The sequence below is a fragment of the Myotis myotis genome, unplaced genomic scaffold (assembly GCF_014108235.1).
Source record: "Myotis myotis isolate mMyoMyo1 unplaced genomic scaffold, mMyoMyo1.p scaffold_m19_p_4, whole genome shotgun sequence".
Lineage (NCBI taxonomy): Eukaryota > Metazoa > Chordata > Mammalia > Chiroptera > Vespertilionidae > Myotis > Myotis myotis.
The window spans coordinates 130,105,464-130,130,838 of NW_023416346.1; the positions used below are offsets into that span (position 1 = coordinate 130,105,464).

A 25,375-nucleotide genomic window follows, 5' to 3' on the forward strand; every position below is an offset into this window, starting at 1 on the left:
CCTGACCCTGCTGAAGGGGAATCAGGTGGGGTCCCCCCATCCCCCCTGCCCAGCCCAGCTGCCTGCCTTGGGAGGCGGGAGGCTGTCGCCCTCTGCTGGCCGGTTCCTGTCCCTGCAGAAGGCAGAGTCCTCCCTGACCCCAGCCAGTGCCCCGGGGCCAGCCCAGCCCGGCCCGGCCTTCCCATTGCACAGCCAGAGCCAGGCCGGCTGCCCTCGGCCGGGTGGAGCGGAGCTGGGCTGGGCGCCGGGAGGGCCTGCCGCTGGTGTGTGTGGCCCCGCTTCTCGCCAACCCGGCAGGCTCCGGGGCCCCTGTGCCTGTCACTGTGGCCAGGTCACCGTGGCAGCAGGTCCCTCCAGGGCACGAGCCGGGACGCGGCGGCCAGGGGCCAGGACCTGGAAGCAGCCCCTGGGATCGGGGCCCACTGCTCTTCCCTCCACTCGCTGCAGGGCCGTCCTGCCGGGCTCCGCTCAGAGGTCAGAGGTCAGAGGTCAGAGGGCGCCTCTGCCGGCCGCTGCCCACGAGCTCCCGGCTGCAGCCGTGGCAGGCGTGAGCGGGCCCAGCCGATGACCGCACGCGGCCGGCTCGTCACAGCCCATGTGCGGCCTCACCTGGTCTCACTCCCAGGCCCCACTGCTGGCCTGGACGCCCGTCTCACTGCTCGCCTGAGGTGTGGACTCTGTATGTTACTCACTGATGTCAGAGAGGAAGGGAGAGGGAGAGAGAGAAACATCAGTGATGAGAGAGAATCAGGGACCGGCTGCCTCCTGCACGCCCCCTCCTGGGGATCAAGCCCGCAACCCGGGCCTGTGCCCTGACCCGGAATTGAACCGGCCACCACCTGGTGTGGGGGGGGCGATGCTCAACCACTGAGCCACACCGGCCAGGGCCTTTGCGTTGTGACCGTAGATACAGAATATGTTTGCCTACAGGTCTCAGCACGCGAGCAGCTCCCAAGAAAGGAGCAGCTTGCAGAAGGGAGCAGGGGAGGAGAATACGAGCTTCAGACACCCTGGGAAGCCAAGCCTGTTTTACTTGAAACGCCTGGATGGTGGCGACACTATGAAGCGTACACAGGACATTTCTTCAGGAAAGCGCCTGCCAGCCGCGGCGGAGAGAGGCCTCCATTCAGACCATAGACATCAACAATGCGGGCTCCTCCTCCTCCATGGCGCAGCTGTCCATGACGAAGATGATGGCGCTGATGAGCGAGAAGACGCAGGCCAGGACGCCCAGCGGCAGCACGTAGGAGACGCCCTTACTGTGGATCATCTCTTTGCTCACAGGAAACTTCGGTGGAAACTCCAGGGTGGTTTGGCCGTAAAGGTCGACGATGAAGTTCCAGGCCACGGTGAGCGTGAGGCAGAAGCAGGTGAGGAAGAGGTGGAGGGCGGCGGTGTTGTAGCAGGAGCGGAAGAAATGGGGGTACGGGGCGCGGGTCCAGCAGGCCCAGGTGGCCAGCGTGCTGAACACCAGGGCCACGGGCGCCAGGAAGTTGGCCAGCAGCAGCAGGTCCTGGCCGTAGTAGATCTCATCCGGAATGCCCCAGCTCGCGTTGAGCTTGGCGGACACGGACACCTTCAGGTTCAGGCCGGTCATGTTAAAGGTTTCGACGTAATAAGTTTCCCAGAGTCCAATGTGCATGACGGCGATGCTCTGGCTGCGGAACTCCCACACGCGCCAGGAGCGGCTGTTGGCTATGGTCAGGCTGAAGGCCCACGACACGTACGCCAGGAGGACGGCCAGGCTTTTGAGAAGCAAGGGCGTCCCCCAAGGCTGCCTGAAGGCGAGGCAGCAGCAAAGAGAAAAAACAGACAGATGCCGTGAGCCCTGTCCCCTTGTTCTTCTTGTCTAAGCCACATATCTAAGAGGTCTACGTACATATTGGCCTTCAATTAGTGTTCTCTCTCTCTCTCTCTCTCTCTCTCTCTCTCTCTCTCTATATATATATATATATATATATATATATATATATATATTAGTTCAGAGAGGAAGGGAGGAGAGAGAAACATCAATGATGAGAGAGAATCGCTGATCGGCTGCCTCCTGCACGTCCCCCCACAGGGAATGGAGCCCGCATCCTGGGCATGTGCCCTTGACCGGAGTTGAACTTGGGACCCTTCAGTCCGCAGGCCGACGCTCTATCCACTGAGCCACACTGGCCAGGGCTGGATCTGTTTTGATTTGAATCCTTGGGAGCAGCTGCTGGGCTAACCAGAAAGTGAGGTTCCCAGGCCCCTCTCTGCTGATTAACACGAGGGAAGGAGGCGGGGTCCGCCCAGAAAGGATCCCACAGGCAGCTGCCCAGGCAGATGCTGCTCGGCACCTCCAAACCCTAGCTCCCTGCTGGGAAGCCTAACATGCCCAACAGAGTACCGGCCACCCCACTGTCCCCAGGGGAGCGTGCCGTCTACGTGTCACCCCTGGGGACATTCCCTCCAGAGATGGGGTGGGTTCACGGCCAGTCTGATGACCTCACGCTGCAGAAATAATGCCTCCTCCTGCCAACGGAGGCTGAGGGAGTGGACCAGGCCCGGTGGGCTTGGCCGAGTGAGGGAGTCCAGAAGGAGAAGGTTGTGCTTGCAGCCGGGGGACGTTTGGGTGGGTCTGTGTCTGCACCTGGGGCCTGGGGACCTGTCTTTCCTCAAGACCAAATGGAAAGACCCCGTGTATCTGATTCAGACATTTTACCAGTAGTCCTTCTCAGGGGGCATGTTCGGGAGATCGGACGGCGGGTGATCTTCGGAGCAGCAGGAAACGTGGACGGGAGGGGAGGGTGCAGCCAACAGGAAACGGTCCACCAGGAGAGAGGAGCCCCTGCAGTGGGAGAGCTGTGGTCAGGTAGAGGGCGGGGCTCGGAACCAAGCCCCGCAAATCCCTCCCCGCACCAAAGACTTCTTCCCTGTACCCTGTGCTCTGCACGGGCCGTGCCCACTTCAAGCACCGTATGAATATTAACGCCTTCAGTCCTCGTGGCCACCCAATGTGACACAGACAGTGGCGATCCCATCTTACAGATGAGGGCCTGAGCACAGAGAGGTTAAGTAACCTCCTCAAGGTCCCACAGATATCAACAGCCCACCCAGTCTCCCAAGCCGTTGCTGTTGACACTGTGCTTTCTGGCCGTCCTAATATCGAGTGGCATTTATTCACATCAAAAGAGTATCAATGAGCCCTGGCTGGTGTGCTCAGTGGTTACAGCATCAGCCCGCACACTGAAGGGTCTCGGGTTCAATTCCCGGTCAAGGGCATGTACCTGGGCTGCAGGTCTGATCCCTGGCCCTGTTCAAGAAGCATATGGGAGGCAACCAAATGATGTGTCTCTTTCATACCAATGTTTCTCTCTCTCTTTTCTCTCTCCCCCCTCCTTCCCTCTCTTCCATTCTAAAAATCAATGGAAAAAATATCCTCGGGTAAGGATTAACAACAACGAAAAAAGAGTATCAATGAAAACACAAATCCCATGTTAGTTTTAATACTGGCCATATGTGGCCTTCTCTATGTCCTTTAAAAATGAAAGCGGCCCTGGTCGGTGTGGTTCATTGGTTTGGCATCATCCCATGCACCCAAAGGTTGCTGGTTTGAGTCCCAGTCTGGGCACATGCCTGGGTTGTGGGTTTGATTCCCGGTAGGAGGCGTGCAGGAGGTAGCCGATCTTCTATGTTTCTCTCTCCCCTCTCTCCCTTCCTCTCTCTCTGAAAAAAAAATCAATAAAAATATATTTTTTTAAAAAAATAAAGTGAATCTTGAAGGACAACAGCATATGGGAAAATAAAAAATACTTGCTTAAAAAAAATACTTGCTTCCTTGTCACCTTTACCTCGATGTGATTAAATACCTTTAAAAGCTGATACTTTACCAACAACAACAAAAGCCAGTTTTGGCAAGAATGTGGAGGAAATGGAATCACTGTGCATTGCTGATGGGAGTATAACATGGTGCAGCCGCTGTGGACAATGGTATGGAGACTCCTCAAAACAAATTAAGCATACAATTAGCATTTGGTACAACAGCCCCACTTCTGGATTTATACCCAAAAGAAAGGGAAGCAGGGGTACAAGCAGATAGTTGCAAACCCATGCTCATAGCAACGTTATTCACAATAGCTAAGAGGTGGAAACAGCCCAATGTTCATCTCGGATGAGTGCATAGACAATACGTGGTCTATCCATGCAGTGGAATATTACTCAGCCTTGAAAAGGGATGGAATTCAGACAGGCCAGTGTGACTCGCTGATTGAGCATTGACCTGAGAACCAGGAGTTTCATAGGAACATGCCTGGGTTGCGGGCTCAATCCCCAGTAGGTGGCATGTAGGAGGCAGTCGATCAATGTTGCTCTCTCATCATTGATGTTTCTCTGTCTCCCTCTCCCTTCCTCTCTCTCTAAAATTAAGAAAAACATATTTTTTAAAAGCAAATATTATAAAAAAAAAGGAAGGAAGGAAGCAAAAAAGGAAGAAAGGAAGGAGGGAAGGAGGGAAGGATGAAAGGAAGGAATGATGGATGGAGAGAAGGAAGGAAGGAAGAAAGAGAAAGATAGGAAGGATGGACAGAAGGAAGGAAGGGAGGAAGGAAGGAAGGAAGGAAGGAAGGAAGGAAGGAAGGGAGGAAGGAAGGAAGGAAAGAAGGTAGAAAGGAAGGAAGAAACAAAGCAAGAAAAGAAGGAAGGAGAGAAGGTAGAAGGAAGGAAACAAGAAAGGGAGGAAGGAAGAAAGGGAGAAAGGAAGGAAAGATACAAGAAAGGAAGGATGCAGGCAAGGAAGGAAGGATGAATGGAAAGAAGAAAGGAAGGATGGATGGAAAAAAGGAAGGAAGGATGGAGGGAAGGAAGGGTAGAAGAAAGGAAGGATGGATTGGTGGAAGGAAGGAAGGAAGAAAGGAAGGAAGGAAGATCATTGGAAGAAAAGAAATGAAGAAGGAAGGAAGGAAGGAAGGAAGGAAGGAAGGAAGGAAGGAAGGAAGGAAGGAAGGAGAGAAGGTAGGAAAGATGGAAAGAATGTAGGAAGGAGAAAAAGGAAGGAAAGAAGGGAGGAAGGAAGGAAGAAAGTAGAAAGGAAGGAAGGAAGGGAAGAGAGAAGGTAGGAAGGAAGGAGAGCAGGTAGGAAGGAAGAAAGGAAAGAAGGAAGGCAGGCAGGAATGTGGCCTGGGTTCATCTCTCCTGTAAGACCACTGATGACCGTTTACCTGTTCACAGAGCAAATAAAAGCATTAAATAAAGTGATGGGCTGCCCCCCGCCCCAATAAATCTCAGGGCTTTGTAACCAGGGTGAAGAATAAAGCTCAATGATTACCCAACCAATACAAAAAGGCAGGAGGAGAACGTCTCAGAGGTACAAATGGTAGCCACTGCCACGCTGTAACAGAGATAAGGAAACCAAACATTCTTATGTTTCCATGGCTCCCAGGGCTGGTCTGCAGGCCTGTGACAATAGTCTTCTTAAACGGCCAGAGTCACGGAACAGGTCTTCAAGAGTTGAAGTCTTGCCCTGGCTGGTTTGGCTCCGTATAGAGCAGTGGTGGGCAAACTCATTAGTCAACAGAGTCAAATATCAACAGTACAACGATTGAAATTTCTTTTGAGAGCCAAATTTTTTAAACTTAAACTATATAGGTAGGTACATCATTATTAACTTAATTAGGGTTCTCCTAAGGCTTAGGAAGAGCCACACTCAAGGGGCCAAAGAGCCACATGTGGCTCGTGAGCCGCAGTTTGCCAACCATGGGTATAGAGCACTGGCCTGGGTACTGAAGGGTCCCAGTTTCTATTCTGGTCAAGGGCACATGCCCCAGTTGTGGGCTCCATCCCCAGTGTAGGGAGGGCAGGAGGCAGCCAATCCATGATTCTCTGTCATCATTGATGTTTCTCTCTCTCTCCCTCACCCTTCCTATCTGAAAACAATCCCTATCTAATAAAAGAGAAACATGGTAATTAGCCGTACATCTGCTACCCTTCCCATTGGCTAATCAGGGCGATATGCAAATTAACTGCCAGCCAAGATGGCATCCGGCAGCCAGGCAGCTTGAAGCGAACATGAGGCTTGCTTGCTTCAGTGACGGAGGACTCCAACGTTCCCCGCCTGCCGCTGCCGGCCTCTGAGCTTGCAGTTTGAAACATTGTTACAAATATAGAAGCTAAACAAAAACCCAGAAACCTGCTTTCAGCCAGCCGGGATCTCAGAGCTGGAGTTGAAACAGTGTTTCGATTATAGAACCCAAACAAACCAGATACCTGCTTTCAGCAGTGGAGGCCTAAGAGCTGGAGCCAAGCCTCAGAGCTAAAGCTGGCCCAGAATAAATTAAAAAAAAAAAAAAAAAAAAGAAGGAGTGGTTGGGAGCTTCAGTCACCCGCCAGCCTGAAAACAGCCCTCAGCCCCTCACCCAGACTGGCCAGGCACCCCAGTGGGGACCCCCACCCTGAAGGGTGTGTGACCAGCTGCAAACAGCCATCATCCCCTCACCCAGGCTGGCCAGGCACCCCAGTGGGGACCCCCACCCTGATCCAGGACACCCTTCAGGGCAAACCAGCCGGCCCCCACCCGTGCACCAGGCCTATATTCTATATAGTAAAAGGGTAATATGCCTCCCGGCACCGGGATCAGTGTGACAGGAGGCAGCGCCCAAACCCCCTGATCGCCCTGCGGCTCTGTGTGTGACAGGGTGCAGCGCCCCAACCCCCCCCCCCCACGGGCCCTGTTCTGTGTGTGACGGGATAGAGCCATAACCTCCCCATCAGCCCTGCCCTGAGTGTGACAGGGTGCAGCGCCCCAACCCCCTGATCCACCCTGCTCTGTGTGTGACAGGGTACGGAGCCCCAACCCCCCTGATGGGCCCTGCTCTGTGAGTGACAGGGGGCAGCGCCCCAACCCCCTGATCGGCCCTGCTCTGTGCGTGACAGGGGGTGGCGCCACAACCTCCCCATCGACCCTGCCTTGAGAGTGACAGGGGGCGGTGCCCCAACCCCCCAATCGGCCCTACCCTGAGCGTGACTGAGGGTGGCATTGCAACCTCCCGATCCGCCCTGCTCTGTGCATGACAAGGGCAGTGCCCCAACTCCCCAATCAGCCCTGCTCTGAGCCTGACCAGGGGCTGCACCTAGGGATTGGGCCTGCCCTCTGCCACCCGGGAGTGGGCCTAAGCCAGCAGGTCATTATCTCCCGAGGGGTCCCAGACTGCAAGAGGGCACAGGCCGGGCTGAGGGACCCTCTCTCCCCCCGAGTGCACAAATTTTTGTGCACCAGGCCTCTAGTAAAAATATATTTTAAAAAAAGACTTGAAGTCTTTCTACAATAGAAATGTCCTTTTTGAGGTCTTGGACCAGATAGTCACTGTAATTCATCAGAATCTTAAGTAGAAAGCCTGGAGGAAGGGCCACCATGATGGGGAGAAAGTGTGCCCTGATGGCAGCCAGGGCCAGGCCAAGGGGCAACCTCCCTGAACGGTCCTCGGCCCAGGACAGTGCGGGAAGCTGACCTGGGTCCTGTCGGGAGCCTCTGTTCTGTTTCACTGAGCTCCCCTCCCCTCCCCGTCTCCTCTACCTCCCCTCCCCCTCTCCTCTACCTTAAATGTGGCCGGCACCCGACTCTGCCTCCAGTTGCACATTTCCTGTCTCCATGGGACACATGGCCCGGGAATGGCGGTGGGCAGGGAGGAGAAGGAAGGGCCCACGGGGGGGATGGCAAACAGGGAGAGCGAGGAAGAGAAAGGGCAAAGCTCTCCTGAGCAGGAAACACAGCTCGCGGGGCGGGACTGGTGCTGTGACCACCTCTGCTGGTGTCCGAGAGTGCACGCTGTGACCCAGGCGCTGCCTCTGCTCGGCCTCCCTCCGCCAGTGCTGTCATCAGGGACTCCTCCCTGCCTGGTGCCCCCAGCAAAGGGCCTGGCACGGTCCCACGCTGGCCCCGAGCCAAAGGCCACAGGGCAGCCTCTGGCTCCTGGGCACCTTGCAGGATTCCCAGGGAGGAGAAGGAGGAGAGAAATGCCACCGCCCTCAGGCGCCCTCGGGAAATGAGCAGGACACGTTCTCTTGCCTTATTCCTGTGAAAAATAATAAAGTGCGTCCCTTAAGCAGTCATTGCCAAAGAGCCCTGGACAGGGGCTTGGAACTGTTCCCCGCTGCCCCAGAGCAGACGCCGCTGGTGGCCGCCTCGCCTTCTGCGTCTGAACCTCATGACCTGTCCTCTTGCTCTCTGTTGACACTGAAGGTCAAGAGACCGCTTTCCTCAGCCCCAGCGGTTCTGTCATTCCCCCGCGTGACCAGCAGGGGGCAGGCGCGCCGCCCTCCGCAGGGTATCAGGTTCCAGTATCGGGGTCCTCATCAGAAGCCTGTCCCCCAAGAGCTTCTCTTTTCAAATAACCAGAGGGTTGACTCACTTAAATAACACACATCCTCTTTCAAACTGGCCTCAGTGGATAGAATGTCGCCCCATGGAGTGAAGGGTCCGGGGTTGATTCTGGTCAAGGGCGTGTACCTTGGTTGCGGGCTCGATCCCCAGTGGGGAGTTTGCAGGAGGCAGCTGATTAGTGTTTCTCTCTCATAGATGTTTCTAACTCTCTATCCCTCTCCCTTCCTCTCTGTAAAAATCAATGAGTATGTACTTTTTTAAAAAATAAGACTGACTACAGCTGTTTCCCTAGGAATCATTTCCCAGCCATCCCAGACCTGCATGGAGAATGGGTAAGACTCGGCCCAAGGCCAGCCCTGAACGTCCCAGGGGAGGCAGAGGCCCCTTTCAAACCCCTGGGAAGGGAGCCAGGGTCTCTAACTCAATGCAGAGGCTGTGACTTCCTCCCAGTTCTAAGGACAGTGTGCACATCATGGCAGGCAGCAAAGGGGCATTTCCTACAGAAGGCTTCCACCACTGTACACTCACTCCCTCAGAGGGAAGAGGGAAGACTCATGGCCCACAGATCAGATTCAAAGCCCAGAGGCAAAGGTTCCATTGAACATTCTCAGGTCCACAGGCAATGACTTTGAACACGCATTTAAATAGCTGATAGAGTTATGCACCGGGGGGGGGGGGGGGGGGGGCGGGAGGCGGGGGGGGGGGACGGGGGGGGGGTTTTCAAACTCTGTGCGCTCAGAGACTTAAATACTCGTTGAGAAGAAGCTCATTTCAGTATAGCCGGCATGGTTCAGTGGTTGAGCATCTACCACGGTTTGATTCCTGACTGGGGGATTGATCCCGGTGGGGATGTGTAAGAGGCAGCCAATCGATGATTGTCTCTCATCATTGATGTTCCTATCTCTCCCTCTTCATTCTGCTCTGAAATCAATGAAAATTTTTTTTAAAAAAGAGAGCTCCCCTCTCTTAAAAAAATAATTAAAACTTAAGAGGCAGAGTGAACACCTTATGCAAAAATGAAGAAATAAATAAAAGTGTAGAATTACTTTTGAAGCATTTAAAAATCTGATACTTCTTTGATGTTCATAAGAAATAATTGGGGAGGAACCAAGATAACGGCATAAGTAAACACCTGAGCTTGCTGCCTCGCACAACCACATCAAAACTACAACTAAAAGATAAAACGAATATCATCCAGAACCACGGGAAGGCTGGCTGAGTGGAAGTTCAACAACTAGAGGGAAAGAGAAAAGTGCACTGAGACTGGCAGGAGGTGTGGAGGTGTGGAAGAGCGGAGGTACGGAGGTGCACGAAACAGGCTGGCAACTGGGTATGGTACGCTGCTGTCTTTTTCAATCGGGAGGGACCTACGAGCTCCTGACTGCTCTGAACTCTAGTTCCCGGCGAGACTCTGGTGACCCAGACTCATAAGGGGAGAAACTGGACTGTCTGGCTTCGGGCCGGAACACGAGGGCGGCTTTCTCTCAGAGGTGCTCACAGTGATCATTCTCCCTGGACTGAGCCTCAGGACACAGAGACCCAGGGAATTCTCCAGGGCAGGGCTGACAGGGAGCCAGTGCTGTTTGCTCCACCCTGGTGATTCCCTGAGACACCACCCCACCCAATTTACAACCCCACCCAAGCTGTATGCAGAGTCTTTTGCATATAAAAGGCCTTGCCTTTTGCAATCTAAAACATAACAAAATGAAGCTAGGTCAGAGAGCACCAGAACTTCCAAAAGAAGGTCTAAGGCTCAACAGCAGCCTGCATTGCTTCATAGCTGGGCCTCATCTGGGCACCTCCAAACCCCAAACAAAGAGGAGGAATCTGCAGATCTCTCTGTAGCTCCTGGTGGGTGGCCTCAGGCAGTGGCTGACTTTGCACCTCCTTGGAGACCCAAGAGCCAGTGTATCCAGTAGTCAGAGTGAGACCCTACCAGATTACAACTCTTCAGATCCATGAGAGACACACTCAGGGGGCAGACTCAGTGAGCACCAAAGCCCACTAAAGCAAGTCCTGCCCCATAAGGGTGTCTCCAGCACAGAAGTTCTCCCATTGTAGACACAACTGGTACTCACAGCTAATTGACCTGGAGGTCAATTCCTCCCAGTGATACCAACAGCAATCAAGGCTTAACTACAACAAGATGGTGCACACAGCCCACAAAGGGGTGCACCAAAAGTATCCACCTCAGGTAATTAGGGAGGCTGAGCCACTGGGCCCTATAGGACACCAAGCACACAAAGCCACTCTATCAACACAGGGAAGCAGCCAAAATGTGGAGACAAAGAAACATGTCACAAATGAAAGAAATGGAGGAAAGCAAACTACTGGATATAGAGTTCAAAACCATGGTTATAAGGTTACTTAAGAATCTTCTAGAAACCTCTGAGAAATTTAGTGAGACCTTCAAGGATATGAAAAAGGACCAATTAGAAATTAAGCATACATTGCCTGAAATAAAGAATAATATACAGAGATCCAACAGCAGATGAGAGGATCCCAAGAATCAATCAAATATTTGAAATACAAAGAAGCAAAAAACACCCAACTGAAAAAGAAAAAAGAAAAAAGAATCCAAACATATGAAGATAGTGTAAGGAGCCTCTGAGACAACTTCAAGTGTACCAACATCTGAATTATGAGGGTGTCACAAGAAGAGAGAGAGCAAGATATTGAAAACCTATTTGAAGAAATAATGACAGAAAACTTCCCCTACCTGGTGAAAGAAATAGACTTACAAGTCCAGGAGTGCAGAGAACCCCAAACAAAAGGAATCCAAAGAGGACCACACCAAGACACATCATAATTAAAATGCCAAGGGCAAAAGGCAAGAGAGAATATTAAAAGCAGCAAGAGAAAAACAGTTAGTTACCTACAAGGGAGTACCCATAGGACTGTCAGCTGATTTCTCAACAGAAACTATGCAGGCCAGAAGGGAGTGGCAAGAAATATTCAAAGTGATGAATAGCAAGAACCTACAACCAATATTACTCTACCCAGCAAAGCTATCATTTAGAATTCAAGGTCAGATAAAGAGCTTAACAGATAAGAAAAAGCTAAAGGAGTTCATCACCACCAAACCAGCATTATATGAAATGCTGAAGGGTATTCTCTAAGAGGAAGAAGAAAAAGGTAAAGATAAAAATTATGAACAACAAAGTGACAACAAATACATATCTATCAACAAGTGAATCTAAAAATCAAGTGAATAAAAAATCTGATGAACAGAATAAACTGGTGAATGTAATAGGATCAGGGGCATAAGAAAGGGGGTGGATTGACAATTCTCAGGGGAAAGGGTGTGGGGGTGCAGGAAGAGACTGGACAAAAATTGAACACCTATGGATGAAGGTGATGTGGGGGGCGGGGTAAGGGCATTGGGTAAGGTGGGAACCGGGTGGAGGGGAGCTATGGGGAGAAAAAAGGGGAACAACTGTAATAATCTAAACAATAAAGATTTATTTTAAAAAAAGGAATAGTTGTTAACTTTAAAGATATACTATGGTTATGCAAAGAAATGTCCTTTTTTTAAATATATATATATTTTATTGATTTTTTACAGAGAGGAAGGGAGAGGGATAGAGAGTTTGAAACATCGATGAGAGAGAAACATCCATCAGCTGCCTCCTGCACACCCCCTACTGGGGATGTGCCCAAAACCAAGGCACATGCCCTTGGCAGGAATCGAACCTGGGACCATTCAGTCCGCAGGCCGACGCTCTATCCACTGAGTCAAACCGGTTAGGGTGGAAATGTCCTTTTTTTAGAGAATAATTTTGAAGTGCATAGGGATGAAGGAACGTGAAGTCTGGGGTTTGCATTTAAGTTCTTTGGAGAAAGAATAATAGATGAAAAGAAGGGAAGGAAGGAGAGAGAAAGCGAATGTGGCCACTCCGCGGTAACTGCTGAGTCTGGTAGTGGAAGGGGGATTCCTTCCGCTGTTCTGCTCTTGCACATGTGGGGACTTGCACGTGGCGGAGAGGTGTTAGGGCCACGCCGTGGAAGGTCAGGCCGGTTGTTTTTAGTGGGCGTTTGAGAGGGAGCTGTGAGAGTCCCAGCAACTCTCATTTCCACACAGTAGGTGTCTAGCATTGATTATTTACCCAATACTAATTGAAATCCAGATTCAGTAAGACAGGTAGACAGTGGGTTTATTTGGAATTATTTTTAATGAAAGTTCCTTAACCAATGAGCCCAATTTGGACATAGAAGCCAATGGCCACTTTCTGCCCAGAATGACCTTTGCCTTGGAACTATTTCATAGAGCATCCTGATAACACTGCACCCCCATAAGCGGCTCTCATGGATTCCCAAAGCTATGCAACCGGGAATTTCACACTTGCGAGACTTCGGGGTACACACGGATGTTGGGGGGCAGCTGGAAGGAGATGGTCAGCAGCCCACTCAACAGCATGAGGAAGGCAGCCAGAACCGCCATAGGCACGGCACTGCCCATCTCCTGCCGGTCCGGCCTGAAGGGGATGTGGAAGGAAGGCGGGAAGCGTATGCCCTCTTCATTCATCACGGAGTGGTAGTTCCAGGTCACAGCAGTGAGGATAAACGCACCCGCTATGATGCTCAGGACTCCGGAAGCGCAGAACAGATTGCTGGTGGTGTTCTTCTGCAGCTGTCCCGCGTACACTCTCAGCAGGCCCGTGACCGTGAGCGCTTTCCCCAGGAGCCCGAGCAGGCTGGCGGCCAGCAGCAGGTTCTGAGCGATGCGGATGTCGAGCGGCAGGTCGGTGTCACTGTAGCTGTAGCGGTGACACTCTATTTTTCTGCTGTGGAGGTTGGCGGACTGGTAAGTGCAGACCTTCCACATCCCAATGCAGGCCAGCCCCCGGGACGGGGCGGAGCTGCTCTCCATGTACCACACCCGCCACTCGGCCAGGCCCATGCAGGTCATGGAGAACATCCATCCCAGAATGTTGAAGGCGAAACTCGCTGCCTGGCAATTGGGACTGACAAAAAAGGCCATGGCCGTGTATCCAGGGGATCTGCAAACCAATAGAGGGCGTCATGGGGTGGGACCCATGGCCTGAACGGCCCCCCGGGGGTGAGCGGCGCTATATTGGAGAGGGAGATGCCATATTCCAGAATGGAGACACTTGGGACCCCCATGCTCGGCTGGCGAAGGGTCCGTGGGCAACATTTACTGAAAGCCTTCAAATATTCAGACTTTCGCCCTGGCAGGGTTCGCTAAGTGGTTAGAGCGTCTTCCCAATAGGCCAAGGTTGCCGGCCTCAATCCCTGCTCAGGGCACATGCAAGAATCAACCAATGAATCCATCAGTCAGTGGAACAGCAAATCGATGTTTCGCTCTCGCCCTCTCTCTCTGTCTCTAAAGTCAATCAAAATATGTACAGACCTTCTAACAGGCAGTTCCACTCTGGGCATTTGTGAAAGACACAATTAACATTGGCTACAGCCCAGCCGGTGTGGTTGAGCATTGACCTATGAACCAGGAGGTCAGGGTTTCCATTTCCAGTCAGGGCACATGCCCCGGTGTGGACTTGATCCCCAGTGTGGGGTGTGCAGGAGGCAGCAGATCCATGATTCTCTCTCATCATTGAGGTTTCTATCTCTCTCTCCCTTTCTCTCTGAAATTAATAAAAATATATTTTTTTTCATGCTCCCAAGAGTCAGCAATGCCAGCTCCGGATTAATACCCCGACCAAGGGTAAAGGAGGGACGCTAGCAGATAGTTGCACCCCCATGTTCATAGCAGCGTTCTTCACCACAGCCAGGAGGTGGAAACACCCCAATATTCATCATGGGTGAGTGCACAGTCAGCATGTGGGCCGCCCATACCGTGGGATATCATCCAGCCTTGAGGACATTCTACCGAGTGAAGCGAGCCAGCAACACAAAGACAAACCTGCATCATTTCACCTCTATGTGGCCCCTAGAGCAGCCACACTCAGCGACAGAAAGCCACTGTGGGAGCCAGGGGCTGGGGAGCAGAGGGGATGTAGTGGTCAATGGCACAGTTTCCGTTTGGGGAGGTGCAAAAGTTCTGGAGATGATGGTGGTGACGGTAGCACAACATTGTGAAGGTCCCTAGTGACACTTCACTGTACGCTTAAAAAAGGTGACCGTTCAGTCTGATCAAATCATTGGATTGAAACCTGTCCCCTGGGATCTGCCCTTTAGGACACTTCACAACAGGCCTTCCCTCCCGCTTAGACCACATCCCACTGGTAAGACCACATCCCACTGGTAAGACCACATCCCACTGGTAAGACCATTATCTTTCTCATCTGGGCCTTCCCAGGACATGGACCCTTTAAAGCCTAGAGTCCTTTAACCCTCTGACTGCCTGTCGCTAAGGATGGTGCCATTTGGGGCTCAGCCCATGTGGTCTCCAGGTGACCCAATACATTCAAGATCCCTCACCCCTTTTGGCCTTGTGTGTTCCTCATTGGGCAATCCTGACAGTGACATGATAATTGTTGAGTTATTCCCACTTTACCCCCATGAAATAAAACCAACAGGCTGGGCCCCACTGACCAGGGATGTGTCTCTGAGGGAGTGAGTGTCTAGGAACGGCGACTAGCAGGTCAGGCAGCGCTGCCGACACACACGGGGCTCCTCTGGGCGTCCTCTGGCTCCTCTGGGCGTCCTCCGGACAGCTCCTGGCTATGTGGGACCAGCCACAGGGGCCTCAGCCACACGGGCCTCAGCCACACGGGCCTCAGCCACACGAGGGCCTGGCACACGACTCCAAGCCCTCTCCTCAGCCTCCAGTCCACGGCCACATTCCACCCCCGTTGTCCTGGCCAGCAGAGTTCTGTTGCCGGGTGCGGAACACATGCCAGCATCCAATCCCCACTGACCACCAGGCTTTCTCTGTTCCTCATCAGGCACCCTTTCTGCCTGATTCCCGAGCGGGCTGTACTCAGTGCGGACCATGGAGTCCTCAAGGTCTGTTTGACAGCAGCCGGGTGTCCTAACCACTCCCTCTCCCCTCCCCTAGAAATGGTCTCTCCCACACCTCCCGGATGAAATGACCGTGCAAACAGCAATGACACCGGCCGGCGTGCCTCAATGCATAGAGCGTCGGCCTGCGGACCGAAGGGTCCTGGGTTCGATTCCAGTCAAGGGCACGTACCTTGGTTGTAGGCTCCTCCCAGCCCGGGCCCTGGTCGGGGCTCTTGCAGGAGGCAACCAGTTGATGTGTTTCTCTCACATCAATGTTTCTCTCTGTCTTTCCCTCTCTCTTCCGCTCTCTCTAAAAAATCAATGGAAAAATACCTCGGGTGAGAATTCAAATAAACAAACAAACAAACAGCAATGACAACACATCCGAGCCGGCGTCAGCAGCAGTGGCCCCGCACGGGCGAGGTTGCTATCAAAGCCCAGTGATAGCCAGCACGTTAGGGAGGCCCCTTGAGCTGCAGGCAATGGCCTTCCCGCTGCACCTCGGGTGACGGTGAAGCATAGTAATTTCTCCTTTGGAAAGCTGCTGTTTGAAACTGCTGTTTGAACTACTCTGTTATTCTTAGACAGTCTCTTATTCTGTAGGTCAACTCTGTTATTTTTAGATAGTCCCTTATTCTGTAAAATAACTGTTTTAGTTTGAATAATAGAAAAAGATAAAAAACTTAGGTGTCTGACCTTGCAAGCTAGCCATCTGACGTAACAGGCTAGTACTGATATTGATATGAATTCCCATATTCTTATGCCAAGTGTTAGTTCACTATGTATTCAAGGTCACAAACTTGTAACCTTATAACAATAACCTACAGAGAGCTCTCTGTGAAATCTGCAGACAAAGAGCTCAAAAAGGTATAAACAGAGAGAACTTCCTCCTTGTGTTTGCTCAGAGATTTGGGAAACATAGCCCTCTGGGTCTGCGCGAATAAAGACTCCTAATTAATTGGCTCATTAAGGTGTCTCCTATCTATCTCGCTGATTTACAATACAACCAGGATATTGTGAGCGAGATGGAGTAGAAGGTGGAGGTCACTACTGACTGGAAGAAGCTGGCCAGCTAAGGGGGAGCTTGTCAGATGGGGCTGCTGTGAGGAATGAAGCTGCCAAAAGGCCAATGGGGGTGGGGGCTTCTGCCGGCCCACACTTAGGACCAAATTTTATGTGGGAGTCAAGTTCTGCAGGAACCTCTGCTTAGTTCCTGTGAGAAGGAACTTATTCCAGCAAGTGGGCATGTGTGCAAGGATGCGCACAGGAACACACCAAATGGACTTCATACCTGAGGTACCACGGGACAAGTGAAATCATCCCATAACCCCATGTAGAGAACAGTCAGTAAGCCATTGTGTCCTTACAGTGGACTATTCCACAGAAATCCAACCTTACGCTGAAGAATAATTGGTGGGGGAGGGAAGTTCCCAATGTTAAGTAAAAAGCAGGTTTCAAAAAAATGTGGCTCAGTGGTTGAGTGTGTAACTAGGAACCAGGAGGTCATGGTTTGATTCCTGGTCAGGACACATGCCCGGGTTGTGGGCTCCATCCCCAGTGTGGGGCGTGCAGAAGGCAGCCGATCCATCATTCTCTGTCATCAGTGATGTTTCTCTCTCTCCCTCTCCCTTTCTCTCTGAAAAGAATCCTAATAAAAGAGTAATATGCAAATTCACCATCACGCCAACACAAAGATGGTGACGCCCAGAGCCACAAGATGCGGCGCCCAGTCCTCTCAGCACCGCTGAAGTCCGAACGTCCTGGGGGTGGCCGCTGAGAGCTGGGCCTGCTTGGATGTTACCGCGGCTACCCAGGAGCGGCCAAGCGGCACTGCAGACAGCAGAGACCCACACGGACTGGGCCTAAGCTGTCAGTAGGACATACCCTGAGGGCCCCACGCATTGGAGAGGGTGCAGGTCAGGCTGAGAAACCCACCCCTGCGCCTCCACCCCCACCCCCTGCACGAATTTCGTGCACTGGGCCTCTAGTAAAAATATATTTGAAAAAAACACTTGAAGTCTTTCTACAATAGAAATGTCTTTTGTGAGGTCATAGGCCAGATAGTCACTGTCATTCAACAGAGTCTTAAGTAGAAAGCCTGGAGGAAGGGCCACCATGATGGGGAGAAAGTATGTCTTGATGGCAGCCAGGGCCAGGCCAAGGGGCAACCTCCCTGAACGGTCCTCGGCCCAGGACAGTGCGGGAAGCTGACCTGGGTCCTGTCGGGAGCCTCTGTTCTGTTTCACTGAGCTCCCCTCCCCTCCCCGTCTCCTCTACCTCCCCTCCTCCTCTCCTCTACCTTAAATGTGGCCGGCACCCGACTCTGCCTCCAGTTGCACATTTCCTGTCTCCATGGGACACATGGCCCGGGAATGGCGGTGGGCAGGGAGGAGAAGGAAGGGCCCACGGGGGGATGGCAAACAGGGAGAGCGAGGAAGAGAAAGGGCAAAGCTCTCCTGAGCAGGAAACACAGCTCGCGGGGCGGGACTGGCGCTGTGACCACCTCTGCTGGTGTCCGAGAGTGCACGCTGTGACCCAGGCGCTGCCTCTGCTCGGCCTCCCTCCGCCAGTGCTGTCATCAGGGACTCCTCCCTGCCTGGTGCCCCCAGCAAAGGGCCTGGCACGGTCCCACGCTGGCCCCGAGCCAAAGGCCACAGGGCAGCCTCTGGCTCCTGGGCACCTTGCAGGATTCCCAGGGAGGAGAAGGAGGAGAGAAATGCCACCGCCCTCAGGCGCCCTCGGGAAATGAGCAGGACACGTTCTCTTGCCTTATTCCTGTGAAAAATAATAAAGTGCGTCCCTTAAGCAGTCATTGCCAAAGAGCCCTGGACAGGGGCTTGGAACTGTTCCCCGCTGCCCCAGAGCAGACGCCGCTGGTGGCCGCCTCGCCTTCTGCGTCTGAACCTCATGACCTGTCCGCTTGCTCTCTGTTGACACTGAAGGTCAAGAGACCGCTTTCCTCAGCCCCAGCGGTTCTGTCATTCCCCCGCGTGACCAGCAGGGGGCAGGCGCGCCGCCCTCCGCAGGGTATCAGGTTCCAGTATCGGGGTCCTCATCAGAAGCCTGTCTCCAAAGAGCTTCTCTTTTCAAATAACCAGAGGGTTGACTCACTTAAATAACACACATCCTCTTTCAAACTGGCCTCAGTGGATAGAATGTCGCCCCATGGAGTGAAGGGTCCCGGAGTTGATTCTGGTCAAGGGCGTGTACCTTGGTTGCGGGCTCGATCCCCAGTAGGGAGCGTGCAGGAGTCAGCTGATCAGTGTTTCTCTCTCATATATGTTTCTAACTCTCTATCCCTCTCCCTTCCTCTCTGTAAAATCAATGAAAATATATTTTTGTAAAAAATGAGACCGACTACAGGTGTTTCCCTAGCAGCCATTTCCCAGCCATCCCAGACCTGCATGGAGAATGGGTAAGACTCGGCCCAAGGCCAGCCCTGAACGTCCCAGGGGAGGCAGAGGCCCCTTTCAAACCCCTGGGAAGGGAGCCAGGGTCTCTAACTCAATGCAGAGGCTGTGACTTCCTCCCAGTTCTAAGGATGGTATGCACATCATGGCAGGCAGCGAAGGGACATTTCCTACAGAAGGCTTCCACCACTGTACACTCGCTCCGTCAGAGAGTAGAGGGAAGAATCATGGCCCACAGATCGGATTCAAAGCCCAGGGGCAATTTTCCATTGAACATTCTCGGGTCCACAGGCAATGTCTTTGGAACACAGTTTATATTGCTGATAGACTTATGCCCCAGGGGAGGGTTTTTTTTTTCAAGCACTCTGCGCTCAGAGACTTAAATATTCTTTGAGAAGAAGCTTATTTCAGCCTAGCTGGTGTGGCTCAGTGGTTGAGCATGGACCTAGGAACCAGGCGGTTACGGTTTGATTCCTGACTGGGGGCTTGATCCCAGTGGGGATGCGTAAGAATCAGCCAATCGATGATTGTCTCTCATCATCGGTATTTCTATCTCTCCCTCTCCCTTCTACTCTGAAATCAATGAAAACAAATTTTTTTAAAAGAGAATTCCTCCCTCTTAAAAAAATAATTAAGACTCAAGAGGCAGAGTGAACATCTTATGCAATGAGAATAAATAAATAGAAGTGTAGAATCACTTACAAGCTACAAGGAAGTGACTGAAGGAGATTATCCTTCCCAAAAAAGAGATTGAAAAAACCAAGATGGCGGCATAGGTAAACACCGGAGTTAGCTGCCTCGAACAACCACTTCACAAATACAACTAAAAGACGGAACGGACATCGCCCAGAACCACAGGAAGACTGGCTGAGGGGAAATTCTTCAACTAGAAGGAAAGAGAACAGCATACGAGACTCAGAGGAGGCGCAGTGCGGAAAATACAAGGGTGCGGAGTGCGCGGAGCGGGCTGGTAGCTGAGGGCGCGGTTGTCATTTTCAATCGGGAAGGAGGCTCAGGCCCTGAGCTCCAGTTCTGGGCGAGTCTCTAGGGACCCAGACTCAAACGGGAGAAGCGGGACTGTCTGGCATCGGTCAGAACGTGAGGGCATCTTTCTCTCCGAGGTTTGCAGCGGTTGCTGGGACTCTGTGAGGCAGAGCCTCTGGGGACGGGACTGAGAGCAGCCATAACTGCTCCCTCCACCCACCCTGTTGATCCCGTGTGACCCGCCCCGCCCAAGCCCTGCGCAGAGCCATTTGCCAGATAGCCTCAGCCAAAGGCTAGATTAGCACCTCCCTAGAGGACAGAAGTTTTCCCACTGCAGACACAGCTGATTCTCACAGCCAGTTGGCCTGGAGGTCAAATCCCCCTAGTATTAACTACAACAATCAAGATTTAACTACAACAAGACTGCGCACAAAGACCACTAGGGGGTGCACCAAGAAAGCATAAAAAATGCGGAGACAAAGAAACAGGACAAAACTGTCAATGGAGGATATTGAGTTCAGAACCACACTTTTAAGGTCTCTCAAGAACTGTCTAGAAGCCGCCGATAAAGTTATTGAGATCCTCAAGAAATCTAATGAGACCCTCAATGTTGTGATAAAGAACCAACTAAAAATTAAGCATACACGGACTGAAATAACGAATATTATACAGACTCCCAACAGCAGACCAGAGGAGCGCAAGAATCAAGGCAAAGATTTGAAATGCGAAGAAGCAAAAAAACACCCAACCAGAAAAGCAAAATGAAAAAAGAATCCGAAAATACGAAGATAGTGTAAGGAGCCTCTGGGACAGCTTCAAGCATATCAACATCAGAATTATGAGGGTGCCAGAAGATGAGAGAGACCAAGATATTGAAAACCTATTTGAAGAAATAATGACAGAAAACTTCCCCTACCTAGTGAAAGAAATGGAATTACAAGTCCAGGAAGTGCAGAGAACTCCAAACAAAAGGAATCCAAAGAGGACCACACCAAGACACATCATAATTAAAATGCCAAGAGCAAAAGACAAAGAGAGAATCTTAAAAGCAGCAGGAGAAGGAAACTCAGTTACCTACAAGGGAATACCCATACGACTGTCAGCTGATTTCTGAACAGAGACTTTGCAGGCCAGAAGGGAGTGGCAAGAAATATTCAAAGTGATGAATGCCAAGAACCTGCAACCAAGATTACTTTATCCAGCAAAGCTATCATTCAGAATTGAAGGTCAGATAAAGAGCTTCACAGATAGGGAAAAGCTAAAGGAGTTCATCACCACCAAACCAGTATTATATGAAGTGCTGAAGGGTATCCTTTAAGAAGAGGAAGAAGAAGAAAAAGGTAAAGATACTAATTATGAACAACAAATATGCATCTATCAACAAGTGAATCTAAGAATCAAGTGAATAAATAATCTGAACAGAAAAAAAAGTGAAGAATTACTTTTGAAGCATCTGAAAATTCTGTTATTTGATGTTCATAAGAAATAGTTAACTTTAAAGGTATACTATGGTTAGGGCGGAAATGTCCTTTTCTTTAGAGAATAATTTTGAAGTGCATAGGGATGAAGGAACGTGAAGTCTGGGGTTTGCATTTAAGTTCTTTGGAGAATGAAAATAGATGAAAAGAAGGGAAGGAAGGAGAGAGAAAGCGAATGTGGCCACTCCGCGGTAGCTGTTGAGTCTGGTAGTGGAAGGGGGATTCCTTCCGCTGTTCTGCTCTTGCACATGTGGGGACTTGCACGTGGCGGAGAGGTGTTAGGGCCACGCCGTGGAAGGTCAGGCCGGTTGTTTTTAGTGGGCGTTTGAGAGGGAGCTGTGAGAGTCCCAGCAACTCTCATTTCCACACAGTAGGTGTCTAGCATTGATTATTTACCCAGTACTAATTGAAATCCAGATTCAGTAAGACAGGTAGACAGTGGGTTTTTTTGGAATTTTTTTTAATGAAAGTTCCTTAACCAATGAATGAGCCCAATTTGGACATAGAAGCCAATGGCCACTTTCTGCCCAGAATGACCTTTGCCTTGGAACTATTTCATAGAGCATCCTGATAACACTGCACCCCCATAAGCGGCTCTCATGGATTCCCAAAGCTATGCAACCGGGAATTTCACACTTGCGAGACTTCGGGGTACACACGGATGTTGGGGGGCAGCTGGAAAGAGATGGTCAGCAGCCCACTCAACAGCATGAGGAAGGCAGCCAGAACCGCCACGGGCACGGTGCTGCCCATCTCCTGCCGGTCCGGCCTGAAGGGGATGTGGAAGGAAGGCGGGAAGCGTATGCCCTCTTCATTCATCACGGAGTGGTAGTTCCAGATCACAGCAATGAGGATAAATGCACCCGCTATGATGCTCAGGACTCCGGAAGCGCAGAACAGATTGCTGGTGGTGTTCTTCTGCAGCTGTCCCGCGTACACTCTCAGCAGGCCCGTGACCGTGAGCACTTTCCCCAGGAGCCCGAGCAGGCTGGCGGCCAGCAGCAGGTTCTGAGCGATGCGGATGTCGAGCGGCAGGTCGGTGTCACTGTAGCTGTAGCGGTGACAGGCTATGACTCTGCCGGGGAGTCTGTTGGGCTGGTATGTGCAGACCTTCCACATTCCAATGCAGGCCAGCCCCCGGGACGGGGCGGAGCTGCTCTCCATGTACCATACCCGCCACTCGGCCAGGCCCATGCAGGTCATGGATAAGATGAATCCCAGAATGTTAAGGGCGAAACTCGCTGCCTGGCAATTGGCATTTTTAAACATGGCCATGGCTGTTTCCAGGGGATCTGCAAACCAATAGAGGGCGTCATGAGGTGGGACCCACGGCCTGAATGGCCCCCCAGGGGTGAGCGGCGCTATATTGGAGAGGGAGATGCCATATTCCAGAATGGAGACACTTGACCCCCATGCTCGGCTGGCGAAGGGTCCGTGGGCAACATTTACTGAAAGCTTCAAATATTCAGACTTTCACCCTGGCAGGGTTCGCTAAGTGGTTAGAGCGTCTTCCCAATAGGCCAAGGTTGCGGCCTCAATCCCTGCTCAGGGCACATGCAAGAATCAACCAATGAATCCATCAGTCAGTGGAACAGCAAATCGATGTTTCTCTCTCGCCCTCTCTCTCTGTCTCTAAAGTCAATCAAAATATGTACAGACCTTCTAACAGGCAGTTCCACTCCTGGACATTTGTTGAAAGACACAATTAAGATTGGCTACAGCCCAGCCAGAGTGGTTGAGCGTCACCCTATGAATCAGGTCAGGGTTCGATTCCTAGTCAGGGCACATGCCCGGGTTGTGGGCTTGATCCCCAGTGTGAGGCGTGCAGGAGGCAGCAGATCCATGATTCTCTCTCATCATTGAGGTTTCTATCTCTCCCTCCCCCTTCCTCTCTGAAATCAATAAAAATATATTTTTTTGCCTGCTCCCAAGAGTCAGGAATGCCAGCTCCGGATTTATACCCCGAAGAAGGGAAAGCAGGGACGCTAGCAGATAGTTGCGCCCCCATGTTCATAGCAGCGTTCTTCACCACAGCCAGGAGGTGGAAACACCCCAATATTCATCATGGGTGAGTACACAGTCAGCATGTGGGCCGCCCATACCGTGGGATATCATCCAGCCTTGAGGACATTCTATTGAGTGAAACAAGCCAGCAACACAAAGACAAACCTGCATCATTTCACCTCTATGTGGCCCCTAGAGCAGCCACACTCAGCGACAGAAAGCCACTGTGGGAGCCAGGGGCTGGGGAGCAGAGGGGATGTAGTGGTCAATGGCACAGTTTCCGTTTGGGGAGGTGCAAAAGTTCTGGAGATGATGGTGGTGATGGTAGCACAACATTGTGAAGGTGCCTAGTGACACTGCACTGTACGCTTAAAAAAGGTGACCGTTCAGTCTGATCAAATCATTGGATTGAAACCTGTCCCCTGGGATCTGCCCTTTAGGACACTTCACAACAGGCCTTCCCTCCCGCTTATACCACATCCCACTGGTAAGACCACATCCCACTGGTAAGACCATTATCTTTCTCATCTGGACCTTCCCAGGACATGGACCCTTTAAAGCCTAGAGTCCTTTAACTCTCTGACTGCCTGTCGCTAGGGATGGTGCCATTTGGGGCTCAGCCCATGGGGTCTCCAGGTGACCCAATACATTCATGATCCCTCACCCCTTTTGGCCTTGTGTGTTCCTCATTGGGCAATCCTGACAGTGACATGATAATTGTTGAGTTATTCCCACTTTACCCCCGCGAAATAAAACCAACAGCCTGGGCCCCACTGACCAGGGATGTGTCTCCTAGGGAGTGAGTGTCTAGGAACGGCGACTAGCAGGTCAGGCAGCGCTGCCGACACACACGGGGCTCCTCTGGGCGTCCTCTGGCTCCTCTGGGCGTCCTCCGGCCGGCTCCTGGCTATGCGGGACCAGCCACACGGGCCTCAGCCACATGGGCCTCAGCCACACGAGGGCCTGACACACGACTCCAAGCCCTCTCCTCAGCCTCCAGTCCACGGCCACATTCCACCCCCGTTGTCCTGGCCAGCAGAGTTCTGTTGCCGGGTGCGGAACACATGCCAGCATCCAATCCCCACTGACCACCAGGCTTTCTCTGTTCCTCATCAGGCACCCTCCCTACCCGCTTCCTGGGCGGGCTGCACTCAATGCGGACCATCGAGTCCTCAAGGTCTGACAGCAGCCGGGTGTCCTAACCACTCCCTCTCCCTTCCCCCGGAAATGGTCTCTCCCACACCACCCGATGAAATGACCGTGCAAACAGCAATGACACCGGATAGCATGGCTCAGTGCATAGAGCGTCGGCCTGCGGACCGAAGGGTCCCGGGTTCGATTCCCTTCAAGGGCATGTACTTGGTTGTAGGCTCCTCCCCAGCCCAGTCCCTGGTCGCGGCTCATGCAGGAGGCAACCAATTGATGTGTTTGTCTCATATTGACGTTTCTCTGTGTGTGTCCCTCTCTCTTCCACTCTCCCTAAAATCAGTGGAAAAATATCCTCCGGTGAGGATTCAAATAAGCAAACAGCAATGAGAACCACATTCACGCAGGCGCCAGCAGCAGTGCCCCCGCACGGGCGAGGTTGCTATCAAAGCCCAGTGATAGCCAGCACGTTAGGGAGGCCCCTTGAGCTGCAGGCAATGGCCTTCCCGCTGCACCTCGGGTGACAGCATCATGAACGTGGCGCCCATGAGCAAGATGCAGTGGAAGGTGAAGGTCACTCCTGACTGGGAGAAGCTGGCCTGCTAAGGGGGAGCTTGTCAGATGGGGCTGCTGTGAGGAATGAAGCTGCCAAAAGGCCAATGGGAATGGGGGGGGCGGTCCTGCCGGCCCACACTTAGGACCAAATTTTATGTGGGAGTCAAGTTCTGCAGGAACCTCTGCTTAGTTCCTGTGAGAAGGAACTTATTCCAGCAAGTGGGCATGTGTGCAAGATGCGCACAGGAACACACCAAATGGACTTCATACCTGAGGTACCACGGGACAAGTGAAATCATCCCATTACCCCATGTAGAGAACACAGTCAGTAAGCCATTGTGTCCTTCAGTGGACTATTCCACAGAAATCCAACCTTACGCTGAAGAATAATTGGGGGGGGGGGGGGGGAGTTCCCAATGTTAAGTAAAAAGCAGGTTTCAAAAAAATGTGGCTCAGTGGTGAGGTGGACCTAGGAGCCAGAAAAGTTGAGGTTTGATTCCAGGTTAGGGCACGTGACCAGTTACTCAGTGGTT

The 25,375-nt window shown here is 52.0% G+C and overlaps 3 protein-coding genes across 3 annotated transcripts; all 3 read right to left on the reverse strand.

Annotated features, from left to right (window-relative positions):
* Positions 1–1,126: 1,126 nt before the first annotated feature.
* LOC118653636 lies at positions 1,127–3,143 on the reverse strand. The gene is made up of 2 exons (XM_036304255.1): positions 3,081–3,143; positions 1,127–1,849 (listed from the first exon to the last, which is right to left on the reverse strand). The coding sequence occupies exons 1-2, from the start codon at positions 3,141–3,143 to the stop codon at positions 1,127–1,129; spliced, it is 786 nt and encodes a 261-aa protein (XP_036160148.1).
* A 9,399-nt stretch (positions 3,144–12,542) lies between these two features.
* Positions 12,543–13,836, reverse strand: LOC118654450 (claudin-34-like). Its single transcript, XM_036305773.1, has one exon. It carries the CDS (start codon positions 13,320–13,322, stop codon positions 12,678–12,680), a length of 645 nt encoding a protein of 214 aa, XP_036161666.1. The 5' UTR covers positions 13,323–13,836; the 3' UTR covers positions 12,543–12,677.
* Positions 13,837–21,594: 7,758 nt separating this feature from the next.
* On the reverse strand, positions 21,595–24,675 carry LOC118654642 (claudin-34-like). The gene is made up of 2 exons (XM_036306048.1): positions 23,920–24,675; positions 21,595–22,429 (listed from the first exon to the last, which is right to left on the reverse strand). Exon 2 carries the CDS (start codon positions 22,410–22,412, stop codon positions 21,768–21,770), a length of 645 nt encoding a protein of 214 aa, XP_036161941.1. The 5' UTR covers positions 22,413–22,429; positions 23,920–24,675; the 3' UTR covers positions 21,595–21,767.
* Positions 24,676–25,375: the final 700 nt, after the last annotated feature.